The sequence below is a fragment of the Trachemys scripta genome, chromosome 4, assembly GCF_013100865.1.
Source record: "Trachemys scripta elegans isolate TJP31775 chromosome 4, CAS_Tse_1.0, whole genome shotgun sequence".
In the NCBI taxonomy this organism is placed as follows: domain Eukaryota; kingdom Metazoa; phylum Chordata; order Testudines; family Emydidae; genus Trachemys; species Trachemys scripta.
Window position 1 is genome coordinate 25,112,655 of NC_048301.1, and position 20,912 is coordinate 25,133,566.

At 42.9% G+C, this 20,912-nt stretch overlaps 1 protein-coding gene across 5 annotated transcripts in view; it reads left to right on the forward strand.

Moving 5' to 3' along the window:
• Nucleotides 1–3,638: 3,638 nt before the first annotated feature.
• BCL11B (BAF chromatin remodeling complex subunit BCL11B) overlaps nt 3,639–20,912 on the forward strand; it is a 100,295-nt gene continuing 83,021 nt past the window's right edge. For 2 of the 5 annotated variants that reach the window (XM_034768745.1, XM_034768748.1), the window contains exons 1-2: nt 3,639–4,448; nt 18,240–18,608. In XM_034768745.1, the coding sequence (XP_034624636.1) occupies nt 4,391–4,448; nt 18,240–18,608 (427 nt within the window). In that variant the 5' untranslated portion in view covers nt 3,639–4,390. Of the gene's footprint in view, nt 4,449–6,005; nt 6,063–18,239; nt 18,609–20,912 lie in introns of those variants that run through there. The other 3 variants (XM_034768746.1, XM_034768749.1, XM_034768747.1) reach the window with 2 other exon arrangements.

The following is a 20,912-nucleotide window of genomic DNA, read 5'->3' on the forward strand; positions in this document are numbered from 1 at the left end:
ATTGGTTTGTTTTCCCTTAAGGAAGACGTTACTGGGTGAGAGTGATTTGTTATGATCCGTGTTATAGTATGAACAGAATGATCAGCACGTTGGGGCAGGGTTTTTGTTTTGCTTTGTTTCTCCTTTAAAATAAAGAAACTAAAATCTGTAAAGCCTGTACAAAGACAGCGCTTCTTTTTTAATGTTATTTTTCTTGTTCCTTTTTGTTAAGTGGCAAGCTGCCTTTTCTAGCTTTAATGTTCGCGTGTGTGTTTTTGTTATGTGTTAAAACAGTGCGATGGGGGGGGGAGAGAGAACAGAAAAGGAACTTGGACAAAGCAGTAAAATAATCAGTGGGACAGAAATCCTCTGACCATAGAGCTATTGTGGCTGGCCGCCTGGGGGAGGGAGAACTGGGGGGGGGGAAGTTCAGCTAGCCCCCAGAGAGAAGCAAGCCCCTCTTGTTTGTCTGCTGTCACCGATTGTGACTTGGATATCGACAGAGTGGGAAAACAAAACAGTGGGCCAGCTGCAGATGGAGGCGGGGTCGAGGGATAGGTCAAGGTTAGAAAGAGACTGCTATTGATCTGGCTTTGAACGCGAGACAGGGAGAGCAAAGAGACTAAAGGGGGAGCTGTGAGACAAGACATTAACAGCTTTCAGTGCTAATGATCACAAGTGCCAGACAAGGGAGAAAAGAGGAGACTGAAAAATCACTTTGGAATTTCCCCCCCATTGGGATATATTTTAGAAGGAGGAGGAAGAGAAGGCAGGCTTTACAAAAATGGTTCAGAGAAGCGATGTGTAAGGCAATGCCAGCTCTTACACTAGACCTGATCGTACTTCAAAGGGAGAAAGACCGCGTCCATCCCAGGCTGAACCATTAGAGGCAATAAGGGAACGCAGCATGGTCAATCATTTATGTGTCCTTATCTTTGATTTGAATGGCCACTGTAAGACAGTGGTGAATCAACAAATGATGCCCAGGAACTTCCTGATAAGGGTTGCTTCAGGTACGTGCAGGTTCCTGCAACGATCTGAAACCGTCCAAAGTAATGCGAGATGGACTTTGCACCCACCCCGCTCCCCTGGCTGCCAGCAACGCCATTCGCGCTGCACCTTTAAACCAGGAGCAGCCAGTGGGTTTGCAAATGCCTCCCCCAGAATCGCGAGACACATTTTGTATGAGAGTCACACACACAAAGCCTGTTTGCCACGCCAAGCAAAGTGCAAGGAAATGGGGGGTGGAGAGCATGGAGGGACCAAGAAAGAAAGAAAGACAGACAGACAGACAGAAACTCTTCTTGGAATGAATGAAAGCGAACCCTTATAGGAAATGGCTGTAGAAATATGACTCAAGTATCTAGAAACGCATGAAGTGCAGTATGTGTGTGTGTGTGTGAGAGAGAGAGAGAGAGAGAGTCGGTAGAAATATTTTAAACTTTTTTTTTCTTTTTCTTTTTTGTATTTTCTTTGGACTTTCAGCTGCATTCCTGGAAAGGCTACAACCGACCCCTGTGGCATCCATCATGTTGACACCAGGTGGGGCTGGTGCTTTTCAAGCTTTAGGTAAAACGGGGGTGGAGCTGCAGGAAGAATGGTTCAGCAAAAGATCCACTGAAAGGCACGGGAGGGGACATTGCTGCTCCCCCAGCCCAGGTTCCGCTGAAGGCGTTTTTCCTCCCCTCCTCCAGCTGCAGGCTACCTCGGATCTTTCTCCACCTCTGGCCCTTGCTGTGCCCCCCTTTTCTCACCCGATTGTTTGCACAACTTTTTGACAGGGCTCCGTGTGTGTTGGGGTGTGTGTATTTAAAGCAGCCGCGGATCTCTGAATTCCCGCCCAGCTGCTGCGAGTTGTGTTACCACCACACTGTTCATTTTCTTTGTAGGACCCTGTTAAGCAAAACAAACAAACGCCAGGAAGAATCTAGGCAGCGTGCTAGGAGCTGAACTGGCTTTTCCATAGTTAATTACTATACTATTAAGGGAGAACGATGGCTGAGCAGGGAGAAGAGGACATGGCAAGGTTGGCCCTGTGCCCGCCAACAAAACCCATCCCCAGGCCTGGTGGTGGGATTTCCTTGACTTCCCCATGTGAAATCCCCAAGTCAGAACCAGGATCTATGGAGAGAGTGGGGCTGACGAAGTAGAACTCATACATCTGAGAGGGTCTCGCTCTCTGTAGGGGGAGGCAGATTTCCCGACAGTTGCTGGAGGAGGCGAGTGTAGCTGGTTAGCCAAATTCTGCTCAAAGCAGATTAAGGGCACGGAGATGACTTTTGGTCCCCCAAGGCTCCCCTGCGACTTCACATACAGAAATATTAATTCAACGTAGAAAGCGAATGACACGAATGCGGAATGTCTTGCCCAGCGTGTTCAGGGTGAAGGCTGATGATTTTTATTGGATTTCACTGCAGCCCCCATATCTGGCTTCAAAGTCCTCCCCCCCACACACACACTTCCCTCGCTCTGTCCAGACCTAGTGCTGAAAAGCACTTCGCAAAGAACAGTTTGCTTTTCGGGGGGGAGGGGAGAGGGAAAATACAGGGGGGTGGGAAGAAGGAGAGGGCGGGGAAAGGAAAGTTTTGTTTCCAAGAATCTTAAAGTTAGAAGCGCACTCAGCCGGGCATTTACCTGCCTGTGAAATCGAATGAAAAGTACATGCAGTGTCTTGTTCCGCCGTGATCTAAATGCCTCTGGATTCTCCCTGTCTTGGGTGAGTGCCACTAACTCACACAAAGATCTTCCCTGTCAGGAATTTTCACACGAACAACCACCATCACCACCACCAAAGGTCCAAGAGGTGTGCGTGTGTGAGAGACACAAAAAGAGTCTCCCGGTAGCATCACTCATAGATTAGGGAGAGAAAAATCTTTCCCCAGCCCACACAGATATTTATGTTAGTGCAAAACTGTTTGAAATACACTGGGGATGTGCCTGCAGCTGAGTACCTGGGGTGCCGTCTGAAGGAAAGAAGCCCGCCCCAGCCCTTCACGCCAGTGATCCTAGAAATGGACCACAACGAAGCAAGACCCAGAGTCGAGCCCGGACCATGGAGATCCTATGCCATCATTAATAACAGAGCGGAGCGATCACTCTGCCAGGACCCCCGCCTCAGTCCCGCCGCCTGCGTCGCCCTGAGCTGTCCACTCCGATCCTGACCCCTCTTAGCCCGGGCGGCGGTGCCACGCTGCCTGGCATAACCCCCTGGCCGATTTAAGTCCAATCGAGGCACTTTGCCCCAGGGAGATCCCCAAGTCACTCCCCTAGTGAGTCCCCGGCCGGGGTGAACGACCCGCTAGAGCTGGTCTCAGCACGGACAGGACACTTAGAACAGGGTAGGGGGAAGTTTAGTTTGCATGATTATTATTTATCACGATGGTGATTATTGATCATTATTATTTCGCTGGCACTCGGAGTGCCGGGGAAGGAGGCAATGCACAAAGCCCGGAGCTGCTCCCGATCCATGCATGTGCTTTAGTTTGTGTGTGTGTATGTGTGTTTCTTGTTCTCTTGCAGGGTACAATGTTAAAAAGCCACCGCTAGTCGCCCCCAGTGCTCCTACTCTCTGGGTCTTTTTGTCTCTAGTGCAGATTAAACGTCACGTCCGCACTTGAACTTGAATTTTATCCCATTGTACAGAGGCAGCCCCAGCCATAGAGAGACAGAGCGCTCCCAGAGAACCAGGACTCCGCCATCTTCACATTGCAATATATAATAGTAATAGCCAGCACCAACCCAGCTGCACTGGGGGCTTCCTTCCTTCCAGTCCCAGTGCCAGGCGAGGGGGAGCAGTGCAAAGTGGTGCAGAGGCATTGGCAATCCAAAAGCACTAGGGCAAAGCAGTGCCACTTGAACTGGGAAAGAGGAGACACAGTTTTGGCTACCCCTTTAAAAAAACCCAGCAAGGGTCAATTTCTGAAAAAAATATTTTTGGGGGCATTTTTGTGTGTGTGGGCAATCCCCATTCTGTACTTTAAAAAAAAAATCCTGATTTTTTACCCTCCTGGTGGAAGAAGTGCACTTGCCAATTTGCCAAGCACTCTGGAGAGAGAGAGGAAAAGTGTCACTGTTGGTGCAAATCCTCCTAAGTTCAAGAAGAGATTTGGAAGTCCAAGTGACAGAAGCAGTGGAGAAAAGACAGTGAGAGAGAGAGAGAGAGAAAAAAGAAAGAGCTTTTCCTGATGATGTTTTTTTAATTCAGGGGGATATCCCACCTGGTGCACCAGAACAACAAAAAAAGAGGGGGTTTCTTGTCTCCATTTTATTTTATTTTTTAAAAAGAAGAAGAAATCAATAAAGAAGACGACGAAAGAGTGAACGAAAAAAAGAGGAGGAAGATCCGCCCCCCCACACATCCCCCCCAACCCAGTACAGCTCTCCGGGCGATGCCAGTGTAAATGCCAGGGCAATGTCCCGTCGCAAGCAGGGAAACCCGCAGCACTTGTCACAAAGAGAGATTATCACACGTAAGTTTGAACTTGAAATAAGAACGATCAGAAATCAAGGCTCAAAAGGGGGGAAAAGTCCAGGAAAAGCCAAGTCTAGTAAGTCACTTTAGAGACAGAGAGAGAAGGGGGGGGGGGGAGAAAGAAGAGAAGGGAATTAAAGGGGGGAGGGTGTGTGTGGATGGGAGGAGGGGGGACTCGAGAAAACCAAAGTTTGCAGTGAATTTGCAGGCTGTGGCGGCGCGGGAGGGAGGCGGCAGGCGGCGTGGGGCAGAGAAGGGGCCGGGGAAGGAGCTGGCGGTGGGGTCTCGGTGTTTTGGTTTGCAAAGCGCGCGTGCTGGCTGCAGTGGGAAGAGCCGGGGAAAGTTGGCGAGCACACGCGGCGGGGTGACAGCCGGCCGGGGGAAATGCGGGGAAGGGGAGCCGGGGGGGGGGGGAAGGCGGGCAGTGGAGGAGAGCGGCGGGAGGACGGAGTGGAGGAGGGGGGGACCCACGGAGAGGGAGCTGCCGCCGGGGAGCCCCTCTCGGCCAGCGCGCTCCGGGAGGAAAGGAGGCGAAGCCGGGACGGTCCCCGGCACCATGCGGGCAGGGGGATGGGGGAAGATCGCCGGCTGGGGGGGCTGAGATCCGGGCAGCCCTTGGGATGCGGGCGGGGGGAGGCGAAGTCGGTGAGGGAGAGCAGCGGGAGCCCGGAACGCTTGTCAGGCTCCAGGTAGCTGGGAAGGCGGCTGCCTCCCCTAGCCCCCTACGGAAGGACCTGCCCAGGTGCCAAGGCACAAGAGGGGGCTCCTGCCCTTCTACCGGCCACCGACCCAGGCATGGCAGCGAGCGGGCCGGCGTGTTCCGCTGCGAGCCAGGACCCAGTTTGCAAGGGGGTGGGGGTGGGGGTGGGGGTGGGGAGAATTACCCCACGAGGGATCAGCTGCAGCAAATAATACTAATACTGCTAATAATCACAATCACAATAAAGCAACTAGGCAGGAGCCTTAGATCCACGCTGGGAACCCCTCCCCCCCCCAAAAAAAAAGCCAGGGCAGGAGTGGGAGCTGCACTTTGCAAAAGCGCCCATTGTAAAAGAAAGAAAAGGTAATTAGATGTAACATCTCTACGAAGATCCGGGGGACAGTGCAGTTGTGTGTGCGTGTGTGTGTGTGTGTGCGCGCGTGCTACAGAAGCGGCTGCAATTGCACCTTCTCTGTGCACGTTCCCTCCCCTCCCACCCCTGTTTTTAGCGTTTATTTCCCTAATTCGCCATGCACAATTTTAGTGCAGTAAAAATCAAACCTCTTCTATGCAATGAAGATTGCAGGCAGGTTTTTCCCTTGCATGGCTCTCCGAAATCCCACCATCTGATGTGGAGGAAAAAATGTAGCCAAATAACAAGCAAACAGCAACAACAACAAAATAAGTCCCGAACTTGCTTTTAAAGGAGTGTTGCGCATGGAGCAAGCCAAGGGCTGAGTCTCAAACGCTGCAAATCCGAATATTTATGTTATATTTTAAAAAATTTAAATAAATAAATATATAAATATATACGAGAGTCTCCCCTCCCCTGAAAACCAAGAATAGAAGCCATCTGCCAGGAGCATTTGGTGGTTGCGATCTCTCCTTTGTTACAGCTGATAAATTTTGTTTGTAAGAATTTGTTGGAAATACTTTTTTTTATTAGATATCTTGGGTGGCGTTTGCCTTCTGAAATTTCAATTTCTTTTTTTTTTTTAGCTCATCTGGTTACTTCGTTTTTTTACTCCCATTTTTCCCCCCAACCAGCACCTGGTGCAACAAAATGAAGATGCATCTGATATTTGACTCTTTTTTTGGGCGGGGGTGTTTTTTATTCATTGTTATTTTGCAACCAGATTTGCATGCCCATTTAAAAAAAGGTGACTCTCCTCCCATCCTTTTGTTATTTGCATTATTTTTTTTTTAAAAATCTGGTTTGGAAATTGCATTTTCCTTTTCCTTTTTTGTGCGTGTGTGTAGGGGGAGGGTGATTGTTGATTTTTAAAAAACATCTGCATCATCAATTGCAATTTATACTACTTATTTTCCGTCTCATTTGCAAGGAGATACTTGGTTTTGAAAGGGGCCGTGGATTGTGTGGATAATCTGGTTTGTTGCGCACGTTTGAATTTGTTTAAAAGGGAGAAACATATTTTTTGGGGGAGGGAGGGGAGCCAGGTAGGTTCGTTCTTCAATTTCATCTTGTTTTCATATCGCCTTATTTGAAAGGATATAATGAGACAGGGAATCATTAATAAGGGTTCCAAGAAGCAGCGGGCACAATGGGTTTGGAGGGGAGCCTGTGAGGAATGGAAGGCAAAGCTGCATGCAGTTTCCCTCCCTCCCTTCTTGTATTTATCTATCTCTCCATCCTGAGGAAGCTGGCGGAGAAATCAGGATGCATACTGAATAGTGGCAGAAAAAAATAAAGGTATCAATTGGGGGGGGAGAGGGGGAAAGCAGGAAATGCGGGCATTTTAGCACACATACACTGAGCCTAAGCTGCAGACTTTCAGAAGGGTGTTTTGCCAGACAGGAGTAGTCCTACCAGTTTTCAGGAGGCTTTAATTCATTATTAAAGAGCCAGTGTTTGTCCTGTGAAAAGGAGAGTTTGGAGAGTAGCTGGGGGGGAAAAAAGCCTAAACTAATAACCAAAACAACAACCCGGAATGAATTTGATATTGTTTCCTGAGATGCATATATTTGATGTTTACCTCTGCCTTTTTGGCATCTGTCTGGAGAAGTGCTTTGCAGGGTGGATAGGAGTTCTGTGCAAGGTGCAAAAAAAAAAAAAAAAGGTTTTCTGACTCTGTTCCACTGATATTTATTGGGTTTCAGGTTGGTGTTCAAAGAAACATTTAGATAGTGAATGTGAAACAAGCAAGCAGGCTGCAATATATATATAATATATTTGTTCCAAAATTGGAACAATTATTATTATTTATAATCTGCAAAATTGAGTGGCCTATTTGCTTCACTCTAGGTTCCTCATACAGTGTTGCAATAGATATACTTGCAATGCAAAAAAGAGAAAAGAAATTTAAAACAAAAGTCTTGACCTTTATCCAGTGTTGGAGACAAAAACTTGTACCTGAGCTAGTTAAATTTATAGACAAAGTGAAAAAAGGTCTTATACAGAAGAGATGATGGTATGCTGTAGAACTGCTCCATACCAAGAAAGATTATTTTGGTTTGATTAAAATTGCTTATTTTCCAATTTAACAATTTTTTAAACTAGAGAAATGTGTTTTAAAACTAGAATTATTTTTTGGAGTTGAAGGAAATGTGAAAGAGAATCCATGTAAAAAGCCTGCTTCTACCAGTTTTGCAGAATAAGGCAAAATAAGCAAAATTAATAAAACAGTAGAAAATATGGAGGAAAAAAGCACAGTAAAATGATAAAATTCCAGATAGAGAACTAGAGTTCCCCAGCGAGATTTCTTTCATAACTGGTCAACAGGTTCCCTAAGAAGATTAATAATTTACCCTATTAATTCGTATATGTACAAAGTAATTTAAGTAAAAGAAAAAACTAATAACATTTCTAGTACATAAAAGTTTTGCAAATTGCTTCTAAGTGCAAAGAACTCCACTTAAAATGCATTTAGATTTGCTGCAATTAATGCGCTTTTTGCCTTCAAAGAAAACAATTTCACCTAGTGTTACACATTGAGAATGTAAGATATTACTAAAAAATTAGCTAGGAAATGATTTTTGGAGATGGCTGTGTTTTTCTTAATACACGCATAGCTGTGCATACAAAAGCATAATGTGTTTTTTAAAGACATGTTACATGACAGCTTTAAGTAAGGCAATACAAAAGATGTGTTCTTTATCACTCTCTGGGATGCATTTTATTTACATTTATTTGTAATTTACTCATGAGATAAAAACAGCTCATTTTCATAACCTTCCTGGCTTTAAAAAATAGCATATTTTAAAAAGCCAACACGTTGTGGCTGTGTATTATGAATCTGTATTGCTTCCTAGTTTTTGCTTGATTTGCTTAGTGATTTAAATAGCTGTACGATGGATAAGAAAGCGTTTCACGTTGTTTCGTTGGTAGACAAATACAGAGAATATTTTGTCAAGCCTATTTAAACATTTAGCAAACAAGTCTAAGATTTTCCTATGTGGCTGTGTTTAATAGTAATGGTTTGTTGAATCCTTGTCTAGTGCAAAATGTATCTTGCTATGTTGAACAAAGGGATGTCTAGTGGCATATTTGACAATAATTATGACTTAGATGAGTGTGTGCTAGGTAAAATAGTACAAATTATAGATATCAGTGACTGACTTCCATTGACACCTATTCTGTTGTTTTTATCAGAACTGAGTTTGCTTTTAGCATAATCTTTTTGTTTAAAAATGCTTTGTACAAGGCATTTATTTCCCTTTCACATTTCCTATCTAGATTGCTTTGCGCTGTGGATTGTTTGTTGATATAAAATACTTTCCAAAATAAACTTTGCTGGCTTTTAGTTGAATTGCAAGTCTCAATTGTGCCCTCTGGCTTTAAGTGACATGTGTTGACAACTAGGGGGAGCTCATAGTCTGTATCATAGTAGATTATGGTTTGAATCATCCAGTACTGTAGTACTGGTGGGTGGGATACAATGGCTTGGGAAATAATAGCTGTATCTGAGGCAGTTTATGTTGCTGCAAAATATTTTAAGTGTAAAGTTGAAGTATTGATTTTCATGCAAAGATCTATATAGTACTAGATGAGTGGGATTGCAAGTTAGATAAATCTATTTTTAAACAAATCATGACCGATTAACAGACTCCTGCAGTTAGAAGTTTTTAATTAAAATTAGTTTTTAACCGTGTCTTTTATCATCAATATATAATTTTTAAATTCTCAGTTTGTTGTTGTCAGATAAGGCTGATGATAGCCATAGGTATGGATTCATCGTAAAAAGACATGTGCATCTATTTATCTGCTTCCAGCGTATGTATAAACATACAGCAAATATTAGATAGAGAAGAAGATTGTGTACACTAAAAATGAACATGCACATTCATACAATTGTATGTGCTTACATTTCAGAAAGCTTGAAATCCCACTCGATTGTATCAAATTTTGGATAGCTTGTATTGCTTTTGATCCTTGAGTCCTTTTAACATACAGGCCGCAGTTCCTGTAAATAAAAATACGTCTTTCCCTAAAGAAATAAACACAAATCATATACAACGTGTAAAACTTTCCGTGGAATGAGCGATAGGCTAATATACAGGCTTCTACCATTCACTGTTTTAGTTTGCCCCTGTGCATTGTTGATAGACTTTAGTGGGACACTTTCTTGCCCAAACGTATAATTTAATGGCATACACATAGAAAGCTTTGATCACTGGATGTTAGGATATAATGTTTACCTCCCCAAGTCCGAGAAATTCATCAAGTTATAGTTTTGTTAACATAGCAATGACTTATTCTTATTTTAGGGCACAATATGTGGGTGGAGGTTATCCCGTGACAGGAAAGAGTGTTTTATTCTAACCTGAAAGAGAAATAAATTAGGTCAGACAAAAGATCAGGGCTGTCATCAACTGTAGAAAAAGCCTTCACTCTTGAGTACAGAGGGCCAGCAATTTATCTGATGATTTCTCTACTTCATTTAATGTTTGAATTGAGCTAGTTGGAAGCATATAGACAGCAGCCAGCTCATTTGACAGACCTGGAAGATGAAGAGCACAGTGGCTCAAACGCTGATGATGCTAACATTCTCCAGCTATGGGAAAACCTTTTCTGCAGAAACCTCAAACTTTGCTGATTGTGGCTTTGCTTCAATTCCACGACTGTAAATTTTGACTAAGAGACATAATACCTCCCCTCCCCCATACATTATAGTTGGGTAGAAACCCCCTGAGATTGAAACACGTTTTAAAAAGTCTCGCTGAAGAGACTTACTACAACCAAAATGGCTCTCCACTTCCGCTGAACATTTTCTTCTTTTGGTGGTTGTTCCGCAGCGCAGCAGTCTTCTTTGGTTCTCCACGCCCAACACATTGTGTTAGAATTGTCTGTAGAATTTGGTCTTTCAAGGTTAAGAGACAGGTAGCCTCAGAGACGGCTAGAGGAAAAGTAAGCTGCCTTTTGGGTCTGAATCATGACGCATAGTAAAGTTACGGGTGCCAGAAAAGCGCCTTGCGAAGTGTGTACCGCTGTTATATGCAGATAGATTTATATATATCTTTGTAATGAGGGGGGAAAAAGACATCAATAACAGCGGGAAGCATTGATAAATGTATGATTCATTCAGCTGCTGCTACCACAGCACCTTCCTCTTTCATGTTTATTTACTTTCATAAAATGTGTCTATGCAGGCTGCACACTACGCACTGTTCCTTTGCACCCTCAAAGGCAGTTGTGTATTCAGAGTAAGTTACAGCTTCTAAACATCAGTTAAATTTGCTCACTGCTTTCCTCCCTAAAAAGCTGTTGCCTAGCCTATACCGTATCCCCTCGCTAGAGCTCTAAGCAGCAGTAGCTTTCCCCAAGGAATATATAAAAAATGCCTAAAGCAGGCTATTCGAAAACAAATTAAAGCAGAGGGACGCACTTCACGCATCGCAGGCACGCGCCAATGGAGGGGGTTAGAAGAATACCATCATTTTACTGGCAAAAGTGACACCAGATCGGGGATTTGATTAATGGTATGGCATTCACAGGGACTGAGTTCTGTATTTTTGACATATGCAAGTCTTTTGTGTAGTTGCCTCAATGGAAGAAATTCAATTTTTTTTGTCTGAAGCAGCTGATAATTTGTGTGTGTGTGCTGTTATGTGACCAGGGTACTTTCCAGAGACTCAGTACTAGACAGCAGATTATAAAAAGGGAATCCAAAGTTAAGGGGGAGAAAAAAAAAATCACTAGTTTACTTAACTTTTTTATGACCCCTTCCACTAAGCCACTGGCATAAGCCATAAATTCATTGAATGTTATAATGAATATGCTTCAATGAAAGTCGAAAAAATGGCTCGAGAAAGTTGTATACGAGTAACAGTGATTTATGCCTCATTCAGAACAGAACCTCTTTGGAGACTGAAATTTTAAAAAACAATATAGCTGTGTGTTTAAATCCACACGAGAAACAAAATACCTAATTTCCATCATGCTTTTTAAATATTTTGTTAAGCGTCTGTAATTCAGGGATTCTTTCCCAATACAGTTAAAAGCTTGTACCTCAGTACAGTTTTTTTTTTCTTTTCTTTTTGTGTATCCAGTATCTTTTCTGTATGTGTGTTTAGTTTTAAATAAAACAAATCTATTCACTTGGGAACAAAGAATGCTTTTATATCACATCATCACAATCCCTGTTTTATCTGTGAAGATTTACAGCTTTTGTGGTCTATAAAAGAACCGATGCATTTTAGGCTCTCAATAGCAGTAAATCTTTATTTTTTTTTCAAGAGCATCTAGTTTATTTAGGAAAGCATACATCACCCCTTTCTGTAACATTGTGTGTGTGTAGCTTCTGATTAAATTACATCTGAGACATGCCCAAGATTCAAGTACACATTTGGATATGCCTGGCTTTTGTTTTGTTTGGTATTTACATTGTTATTACTATTTCATTTCCGTTTGCATTTTTCTTATACTGTAATCCTTATTGCATTTTCTGCAGTGGCAGAGAGGTTTGTTCTGTCTCAGGTGTGGACTGAGGGTTAAACTGCGCTCTGAGAGGTTCAGGATACTTCTGAAATAGGTGTTTGATGTACTGTGTTGCAGAAGAGCCCTGAAACTCACAGCTGTGTGTTCTGTTTGCTAATGCATTAGATCTAAATGGGTTATTCCCCTCTCCCCTCCCTGCATACTAGTCCCTGTGCTGTCTAGTGATCGAAAATCATTAACATCTGAAGGCTGTGCAGTGGGCTATATGAAGCAGTGATCTCTGTCCAGTACCTAGTGGACAGGTGTTCACATCATAGCAAAAAACGCCCCTCTCTACCACAGTTGGAACTAATTGGCATGCTTGTGTGACTGTCTTAGCAGACTGAATGGGCCAAAGAGACTGAACTGTCCTCTACACCCACAGATTGTCCCCATAGGTCAAGGTTGAGGCACATTGGCCGGGCAGCTTGGGGAAGCTCATACAGCTGCTGCCTGTGCTGTTCTGTGGATAAGTGGAGAATCTGAATCTCTTGGGCTGTCATCATGCGCTTTTCACAGGCATGAGGTTCACTTAAAAGTAATACAGAAATATGAGTCTCTCTGTCAGTAGAGCTTTATTCCCTGTTGCTGCTGTTTTTCTCTTTACTAATCCATCCCCAGCTTTCTTTTTATGAAGAATTGATTTTTAATCATGTGGATCAGAAAAATTAAATATTGATGGCAGCTAAAACCGGCCATTGCTGCTGAGTGTGATGTTGGTGCAATTTAGACATAATACAATATCTAAACACTGCAATTCACAGCTGCGAAGATGAAAAGAATCTGTATGCAGGTTATTGCTAGACTTTGGATGGTGAGGAGATGAAGCCTTTGGTTTCCAAAGTATTAGTTGTAAGCAGGTAAAATCATGACACTGGGTGCTTCCGATAACCTAGCCACAGCGTGTGTTGTCTGTGCTATTTCAATAATTCAATTTTACAATAAGTGTGACATGCAGGTGTTGTCAGTGGGACATCATTCTAAAGTCTAGTTTGTGGGTAACACCTTAAGGCAGTGGTTTTCAACCTTATTTCATTTGCTGACCTCTAAAAAAATGTCGAATGGAGGTGCGGATGGAAATCTTAGACATAGTCTGCGGACTCCCAGGGGTCCGTGGTCCACAGGCGGTGAACCACTGTTCGATAGTTATGACTACCTTTCTCGGATCTCTTAGACATAGTCTGTGGACCCCAGGTTGAAATCCACTTCCCTGAGGGCCCAGTCTTTCCTTTGTGCCTTTTTACCAGGACAATGGGTAAAACATTAAAAGTAGGGATTTGGTTTCAAGGCACTGTAGAGTTTCCTGTGTTTCAGTGCAGTGACTGTCACATGAATCATGCAGCTGGTAACTCCACGTACATGGGGCATAGGCAGGAGGGAGCGTTTGCCATACCCTTGAAGGTAGAATGTCCCTGTAGATGGGGTGCAGCTGGCAAATGCCGCAAGATTTATCAGTTCATCATTACAAGTCGCAGTCAGATCTGGTTAATCTGAGCTCTGCTCATCTGGGACTGTGGAAGATTTACATGGTAACCGATCTCACAGTACCCATGGCAATTGGGGCACCCGCTAGCGCCTCTATAGTGAAGGCTGTGGCAGTGTTTCCATCAACCTCTGCTTTTATGGATTTGCTACTCAGCTGTAGAAACGGTTCATGGAGAAGAAATTTGACATGCAGGACCTTGTTCTGCAATCAGTTTTTTCTCTCCCACTTCTTTAAACAAAATAAAATATATTAACATTTCTTGTATTTTATGCTGTACGATAAGGGAGGGAAAATAAGAAAGAGGGCAGTGTATTGCTTTTGAGTTCTTTTGTATTTTTAGTATTTAAATACAACTAAAATATAGAAAGAAATGTAACACTCCCTATTATAGGACTCATCCAAAGCCCAGTGGGAGTCTTTAAATTGAGTTCCAAAGCCTTTGGATCAGGCCCAAGGTGTAGTAGCTGAAACTCTCTTGGTATTATGAATGAGCTTGAAGCATCTGAAAGTCAGAAACCATTGCAGGTGTAGTAATTTTAATATGGTGTGTTGGATAATATACACATGTGCATAAATGCTGTAATGGTGCCACCAGGCTAAGAATTGTAATGTCAATGGTATTGTGATAGAGCCGTTACAGTCTTGGATGAAAAAGCACTTTATTTTTAATGCAGATTGGTGCGATAGATAGTAACAGTGCTTAGAGATGCCGCTAGGAGTCTGACAAATACAGTGCTGTGAATGAACATTGTTTAAATACATTCACATGAAACCATTGAATGACACCAGTTTCAGAGGGTTCCCACTTTGGACACCATCTCTGCTCCATGGATCGCAATATTCCCTGTGAGCGATTACTGACGGGTTACTTGGAGAATGCATCGGGGTGTGGTGAGAGGCTGGGCACACCTTAACCCACCTGGCTGGAAGCAACTAGTTTTCACTTTGCCCTTTTCCATGTGAGGGCAGCTGGTGTTTTTTAGTTCCTTTCTTTTTTTTTGTGGTTCAGCTTTTCCTCCTTTTTAACATTCTGTTTTCAATAAATAATAATTAGAAAAAAACCTAAGTAATGGTGAAACCCAGCAGCCCAGCAACAGAAATGAAACCACAGAAAGCAAAGTTCAAATAATGCGAAGGAGCATCTCATTTTAAACCCACAAGCAGAGTCAGAGTTTTTGTTCAGAGTCTGGCCTAAACTGCCCAGTTGAAACTGCAGGGATCTTAAATGGTGGAGGACTTAACTTATGGTGTTATCCAAGCTTGGCACATGAGTTAAGGCTGGACGTTTAGCCTTTTCTGTCCTTACCTTTGTGAGTTTGTCTGTCCTGTAATGCTATTTGAATGTAGGTTTTTAGTGGCTTATCTTTGTTGAGAGGGAGCTTTTTTTGTTCTTTTCTGAGTCAAAAATGAATATGCAAATTGATATGGATAAAATGCATTTGAAGATATAGTCAGTGTTTTGCCTGACATTATTTTATAACCATTTCCAGGCCCCAGAGAAAGCCGTGTGTGTATCTTACATCGCTTTGGATTGATAGCTATCAGACCGATCTTGTTCTGGATGATTTGTTAAACTAAAATAAAAAATACAGTGGCGTGAAAATTATTGAATACTTTGGAACCCAGTTACTACCGATCACGAGGGCTTAGTGCACCCAGAAAATGAAAAGCTGATTTTCTGTAATGTGAAGACTGCCAAAATACGAAAGAATACCAGATGTTATTTTAAAAAATACTAGTGCAGAATCCTTGGAAAAAGAGAGAGAGTATAAATGAGCAGACATATGTGGACGTAACTAATATTCAGATTAGTTGTAGAATTGAAAAGCAGGAATTTTGAACAATTTTAGCAGCTAACAACTAAAAGATACTTCATATTTTCCACCCAGGCATAGTCAGAACCCTTATCAAATGAAGGGGTTTTGCTACATTTTCTGAAACAACAGGGGGAAAAAATCCTATACATCAAAAAGATAATAAAGTTGAGATCCATATGTGTTTTTATTTATCAGTAACATATACCAGGGTTAAACCTTTGTAATTTGAGAGACATATTTAATCTGAAAGCTGAACAGTGATGTTATATGAACCTGGTAACAGGCATTTTTCCCCCTCCGTACCACTTTTCCTTAGTTCAGTTCAGTTCTCATTTTTATTTTGTCTTTTGCAGGTCTTTGTCCCATCTCCCTTTAGTTTGTGTTTTAATATTTTGACACTCTGCTCCCACTTAATAAGAATTCTAGCCAGAAATGGTGCACATATTTCTTAAAGACCTTTTTCACAGTCCTTTTCGTTTGGCTCTAAAATTATGTATATACAATTGGTAATTAAAGGTGCAATCTTTCTTCAATATAAACAATATTGTTCAATGTTAGATCATTAATGGGAACAGAAGCACTAAATAATTACCTTTTGCATTCTGACACACTGTTCACAGAAATTCACTCTCTCCCCAGCAATCTTTGTTCAGCACAGGGTTATGATTACATATTCACTATGGCATAGCATCTTTTCAGAAAATAAATTGGTAAATTAATTATGTAGCATTGTCTTCAAACTCCTTTTAAACTTAGATTAGGGGGGAGGAAGTAATTAATCGTTTTCAGAAGGTGTATTATGCCTAGAGTTTAGTTACCTTGTAGATTTATTTTGTTATAAGTTAGTAAATTCAAAGCCCTATAGTATATATCTTCCGTCGATAGGATGTGACTTGCTCAGACATTTGTTTCATAGGATGCTAGTCCTATTCTTATTACCGTAGATATATGAAGCATAGTATTTTTTCTCACTTTGCATACTCTAAGCCAGTGGCTTTCAACCTTTTCAGACTACTGTATCCCTTTCAGGAGTCAGATTTGTCTTGCGTACCCCCAAGTTACACCTTATTTAAAAACTACTTGCTTACAAAATCAGTCATAAAAATACAAAAGTGTCACAGCACACTATTACTGAAAAATTGCTTACTTTTTCATTTTTACCATAATCTTAAAGTAAATCAATTGGAATATAAATATTGTACTAACATTTCAGTATATAGTATATAGAGCAGTATAAAAAATCATTGTATGAAATTTTAGTTTGTACCGACTTCGCTAGTGATTTTTATGTAGCCTGTTGAAAAACTAGGGCAATATCTAGATGAGTTGATGTGCCCTACCCTGGTTGAGAACCACTGCTCTAAGCTGGTAGTGAATCCTGATGCAACTTGCGATACAGCTGGTGGAGGTACTAATCAGCAATTTATCTTGTAAGGGGAAGGCAGGGGAGAAGCCTCCTCTAAACTTTTTCTGTGGCTCAGAATGTTTAGTAACTTCCTAGATATAAAGCATATTTCTCCCATTTCTCCATCCCTTTTTGTATACTTTTTCTGCAGTTTGCTATATATCTGGGCAAAACTCCCATTGACTTCAAGGGAGGAGGATCCAATTCTATATTACGACATGCTGTTTACCCACTGCTTTAAGAGATTTGCACGTCTTCCCTTCTCCAGGAAACTGAAAAACAAAGCACTGATGCTAATGTAGAACTTTCCCCCTACTATTCCCTACTCCAGATTCAATAGTGTTGTCTCTCTACTTGCTGATTTACATACTGCTAGTTATCTATGTACTGTTTGGGCCAAATCCTGTACTCCTTTCTTAGGTAAAACTCCCTCAGGTAAAAGTCAATGGAGATTTTTGCCTGAGTAAAGACTAAGGTTTGTGAGTTTTGTCAGTTCGGCTGTAGAACAAAACAAAACATTTTGCTCTAGAAGAGGCTTGTCAACTACAATTATTTTAGATGTATTAATTAGCTTAGAATACTTAGTGATTGATTATGAAACTAATAGAAATTACATGTTCCTTCGAAACTGACTTGGGTGATCGGATAAAGAAATATTTTTTGAGGCTGAAGGTTTTAAGGTAATTATTTGAAACTCACACACTTTAATTCTCTATCAACTTAATACGAAAATGTTCTGTAAGTTGTAGAACTGTACTGAAATTTGGTGGTAGTAATAATGAGCAGAAAATTTAAAGTCCAGCTAATATTCCTACATGGAAATAAGTGAGTCTCTCTCTCTCTCTCTCTGCATAGGCTTTTGAAAAGTCCCTGACTTCTCACCACAGGCCATATCACCTTACTCACTTGAGTAGGTTAATGTAACTAATGCTGTTTGGCTGCCACTTAGCCTTGCTGCTGTCTATGTGTTTGGATAAGAGTGTGCTATAGGGAGCTCAGCCGTGCATTCCTCAAAGCACCCAAAACACCCATGGTAGTCAAGTGAGAGTTTTGAGTGTATAAGGATTGCTGGAGTGGGTCTGTGCTGGTTGGCAGGGAGATGCAGTAGGAATGAGAAGATGGGACAAAAAAGTAACCCTTTCAGAACGAAACTTGAGCATTGCAAAATGGCTCTTTGCTGATATTATTGCAGTGCTGGCAGCAGTTAGAAGGAGCTGTCAGGAAAGCTAGGCCAGGTCAGTCTATCATTTTGTTTCACAGACAGTCTTGGTTGCAAAATGTATTGAAATCATTATGGGGCGGGGAGGAAGACATGGAAAAGAAAAGAAAGATACAATCAGGCTGTTTTGGCTGACCTCATGGGGCATCATTCAGATTCTATGAACATTCAAACCAATCTCTCTCTCCTCCCCACCCCCTTTCCCTCTTTCTTCTTGTCCATGTAAAGCAGAGGCTGACCATGTGGAAACGGTGCTTGCTGACGAAGATGAGAGCCTGGCAATAGCGGAGCCGGGTGGCATCAGCATCGCCCCAGGTGGGACAGACCCCGATTTGTTAACCTGTGGACAGTGTCAGATGAACTTCCCCCTGGGAGACATCTTGGTTTTTATAGAGCACAAGAAGAAACAGTGCAATGGCACTGGTGGTGTCTGCTATGAAAAGAGCCTGGATAAGAGCAGCCCTCCCCCCTCCTCCCGCTCCGAGCTCAGGAAAGTGTCAGAGCCAGTGGAAATCGGGATCCAAGTCACACCCGATGAAGAAGACCGTCTTCTCACGCCTACAAAAGGAATTTGCCCCAAGCAGGAGAACATTGCAGGTACAGCATGTTTTACACTCAATCAGCTACCTAGGTAATCTTTTAAAGCAAGCCCTCTAGAAAGTGCTATGAAACGAAGTCTTCAATAGCAGGTCTTTATAGAGCCATTTGCCTGTAGCAACCTCACTAGTCAGGGCTGCAGAAATAATATTGACCAATTTTTAATATGGCAATAGCTTTCTGTGAAGGGCCAGCTGTCAGTGAGACACGACTGTTTTCAGTGTTTGAAGTTGGTCTTCTGGGATAGCTGTAGATACAGCCTGTACACACAAATAAAGTTCAAGGCCCAGGGTCAGAGAGGCCATTTTGGTGGTGTCTTCCCCAAGTCGGAAGGCAAATAGTTCCGCTGGCCCAGAAAGACAACAGAACATTACACACTCGGGAGATTCATCCCAGTGCAGAGGCCTTATGCAACACTTAAAGCCTGCGGAAAGGGCCAAATCCTGATGCCATTGAAATCAATGGCAATATTCCCATTGATTTTAATGGGAGGAGGATTTGGTCCTGAGGAATAAAGTGGGGCTTACCTGGTGTATAGGGCCTTCCTCACTCCTTCTGCAATGGGGTGAATTTCAGTCTCATTATCCAAATGACATGTTGATGGGGCTGTGTTTACCAATGCCCTGTAAATCCTGGATTTTCATAGATGTAGGCGGAAAGGAAGGGAGCTATTCAAAAGCATGCCCCAAAAGGAGTTTTTGAAAGTAGAGACAAGCACGCGCTGGCCTGGGAGAGCAGATTACAGGCATTTCCTTTTCTAAAATGCTTGGATTTCTTGGAGAAATTGGATGGGTAGGTTAAAGCTGCCCCAAGGCCAGCACTTATTCAGCAGATCACCAGTGGTCTCACTGACCAGGACGTTACAGGGGACAGTATCCACCTGGATGAGCTGTTCTGAAACCTTTTCTGCAGCGTACACGGCATGGAAAAGCTTTTCTATATCATCAAGTATATAGTGCGTTCCTTTGCTCTGCACCTATGCTTTCCTCGGTTACTAAGCACACACTGCTTATGACAGTTATGTGACTTGCTCTCTCTCTTAGTGTGCGGGTTTCCTGTACTATCAGAGCATGGGATCTTGAGTCAAACTTGTCTTCTTTGTGGAGTCCACTTTCTCCATCCAGTACCGAAGAGCAACAGGATGTAGTTATTGCTTTCAGTATGCTGGCTTCCATAGGAATTGCCATACTGGATCAGATCCGCTGGCCCAGTATCCCTTCTCCGCTAGTGACCACAGCACAACCCCAGTGGGGTCAGTGAGTATTACGTGTCCTCAGCAGGGCTTGAGCGACAGAAAATGTGTGTCGGTTACATCCGCTAGCTATAGCGGCTGTCTGTTTACTTTGAGCTACAGAGACTTATGCTGTTAACAGTGGAGGCTGCTGGTTCAAGCCCTGGTGTCTGCTGTTACATAAGTGGGATTTGAACTAGTGTGGGCATCAGATGCTCCAGATGAGCTTCCTCTGTTGAGAGGAAGTATGTAACCACTGCTGGTGTGTGCTATGCCGCCCGCCCTGTGATAGCTGCTATCTTGGCTGACACTGGAGAGTGAATCGGGGAACCTCCAAAGCTAAACACATGAGTCTCTATCAGATGATCTGAAGAGCCAGGCTCTGTAGCTAGGCACTGTAACAGACACACGTCTTCCCCTCAGTTAATGCACTTAGCCCCCAAGTTAGATCTTGAGCAGGTACTTTTCTGTCTTTCCCATTGGAATGTGATTAGTCAGAACATGCTGTCCCCCCATTTCCTCACAAGAGTGCATTAGCTTTTGAAGTGGAGCATGTGAATGTGGCAGTTTTTTGGGCATCAGAAGTAGCAGCATCATGAGCAGGTTGCACTATGGTAGTTCTCCCACCCGTTTCCCATGATTCCAAGAGGGCCTTGTGAATGCATTTCCTGGCAGATAGGGCTTCTTTGTGGTCTAATACCTTATTAAAGGGCCAGATCCCATTGAAATCAGTTGATTCAGGCATTGACTTTGATGGGAGCAAGAGAGAGCTCAAAGTGTGCCCTTGGCACCTGATTTTGCAGCCACTGAACCCATATTGCAAGGTACTGAGCACTCTCAACAACCATCGACCTCCATGGGAGTTGAAGGCATTTGGCACCTTGGAGGAGGTGCATAGTGCCTGACAGGATTGGGCCTAGAGTCTTTTCTGACGTTGCCAAACGTCATGCCCAAATGTAATCCATCGTGAAAACACACCGTTGGCCAATCCCAGACCAGAACCTAGTGCACCATTTCATGATGCTTTGGCTATTCTTTGGGTCAGACTCAGGGCAGCCAGGGCACTGCCACAT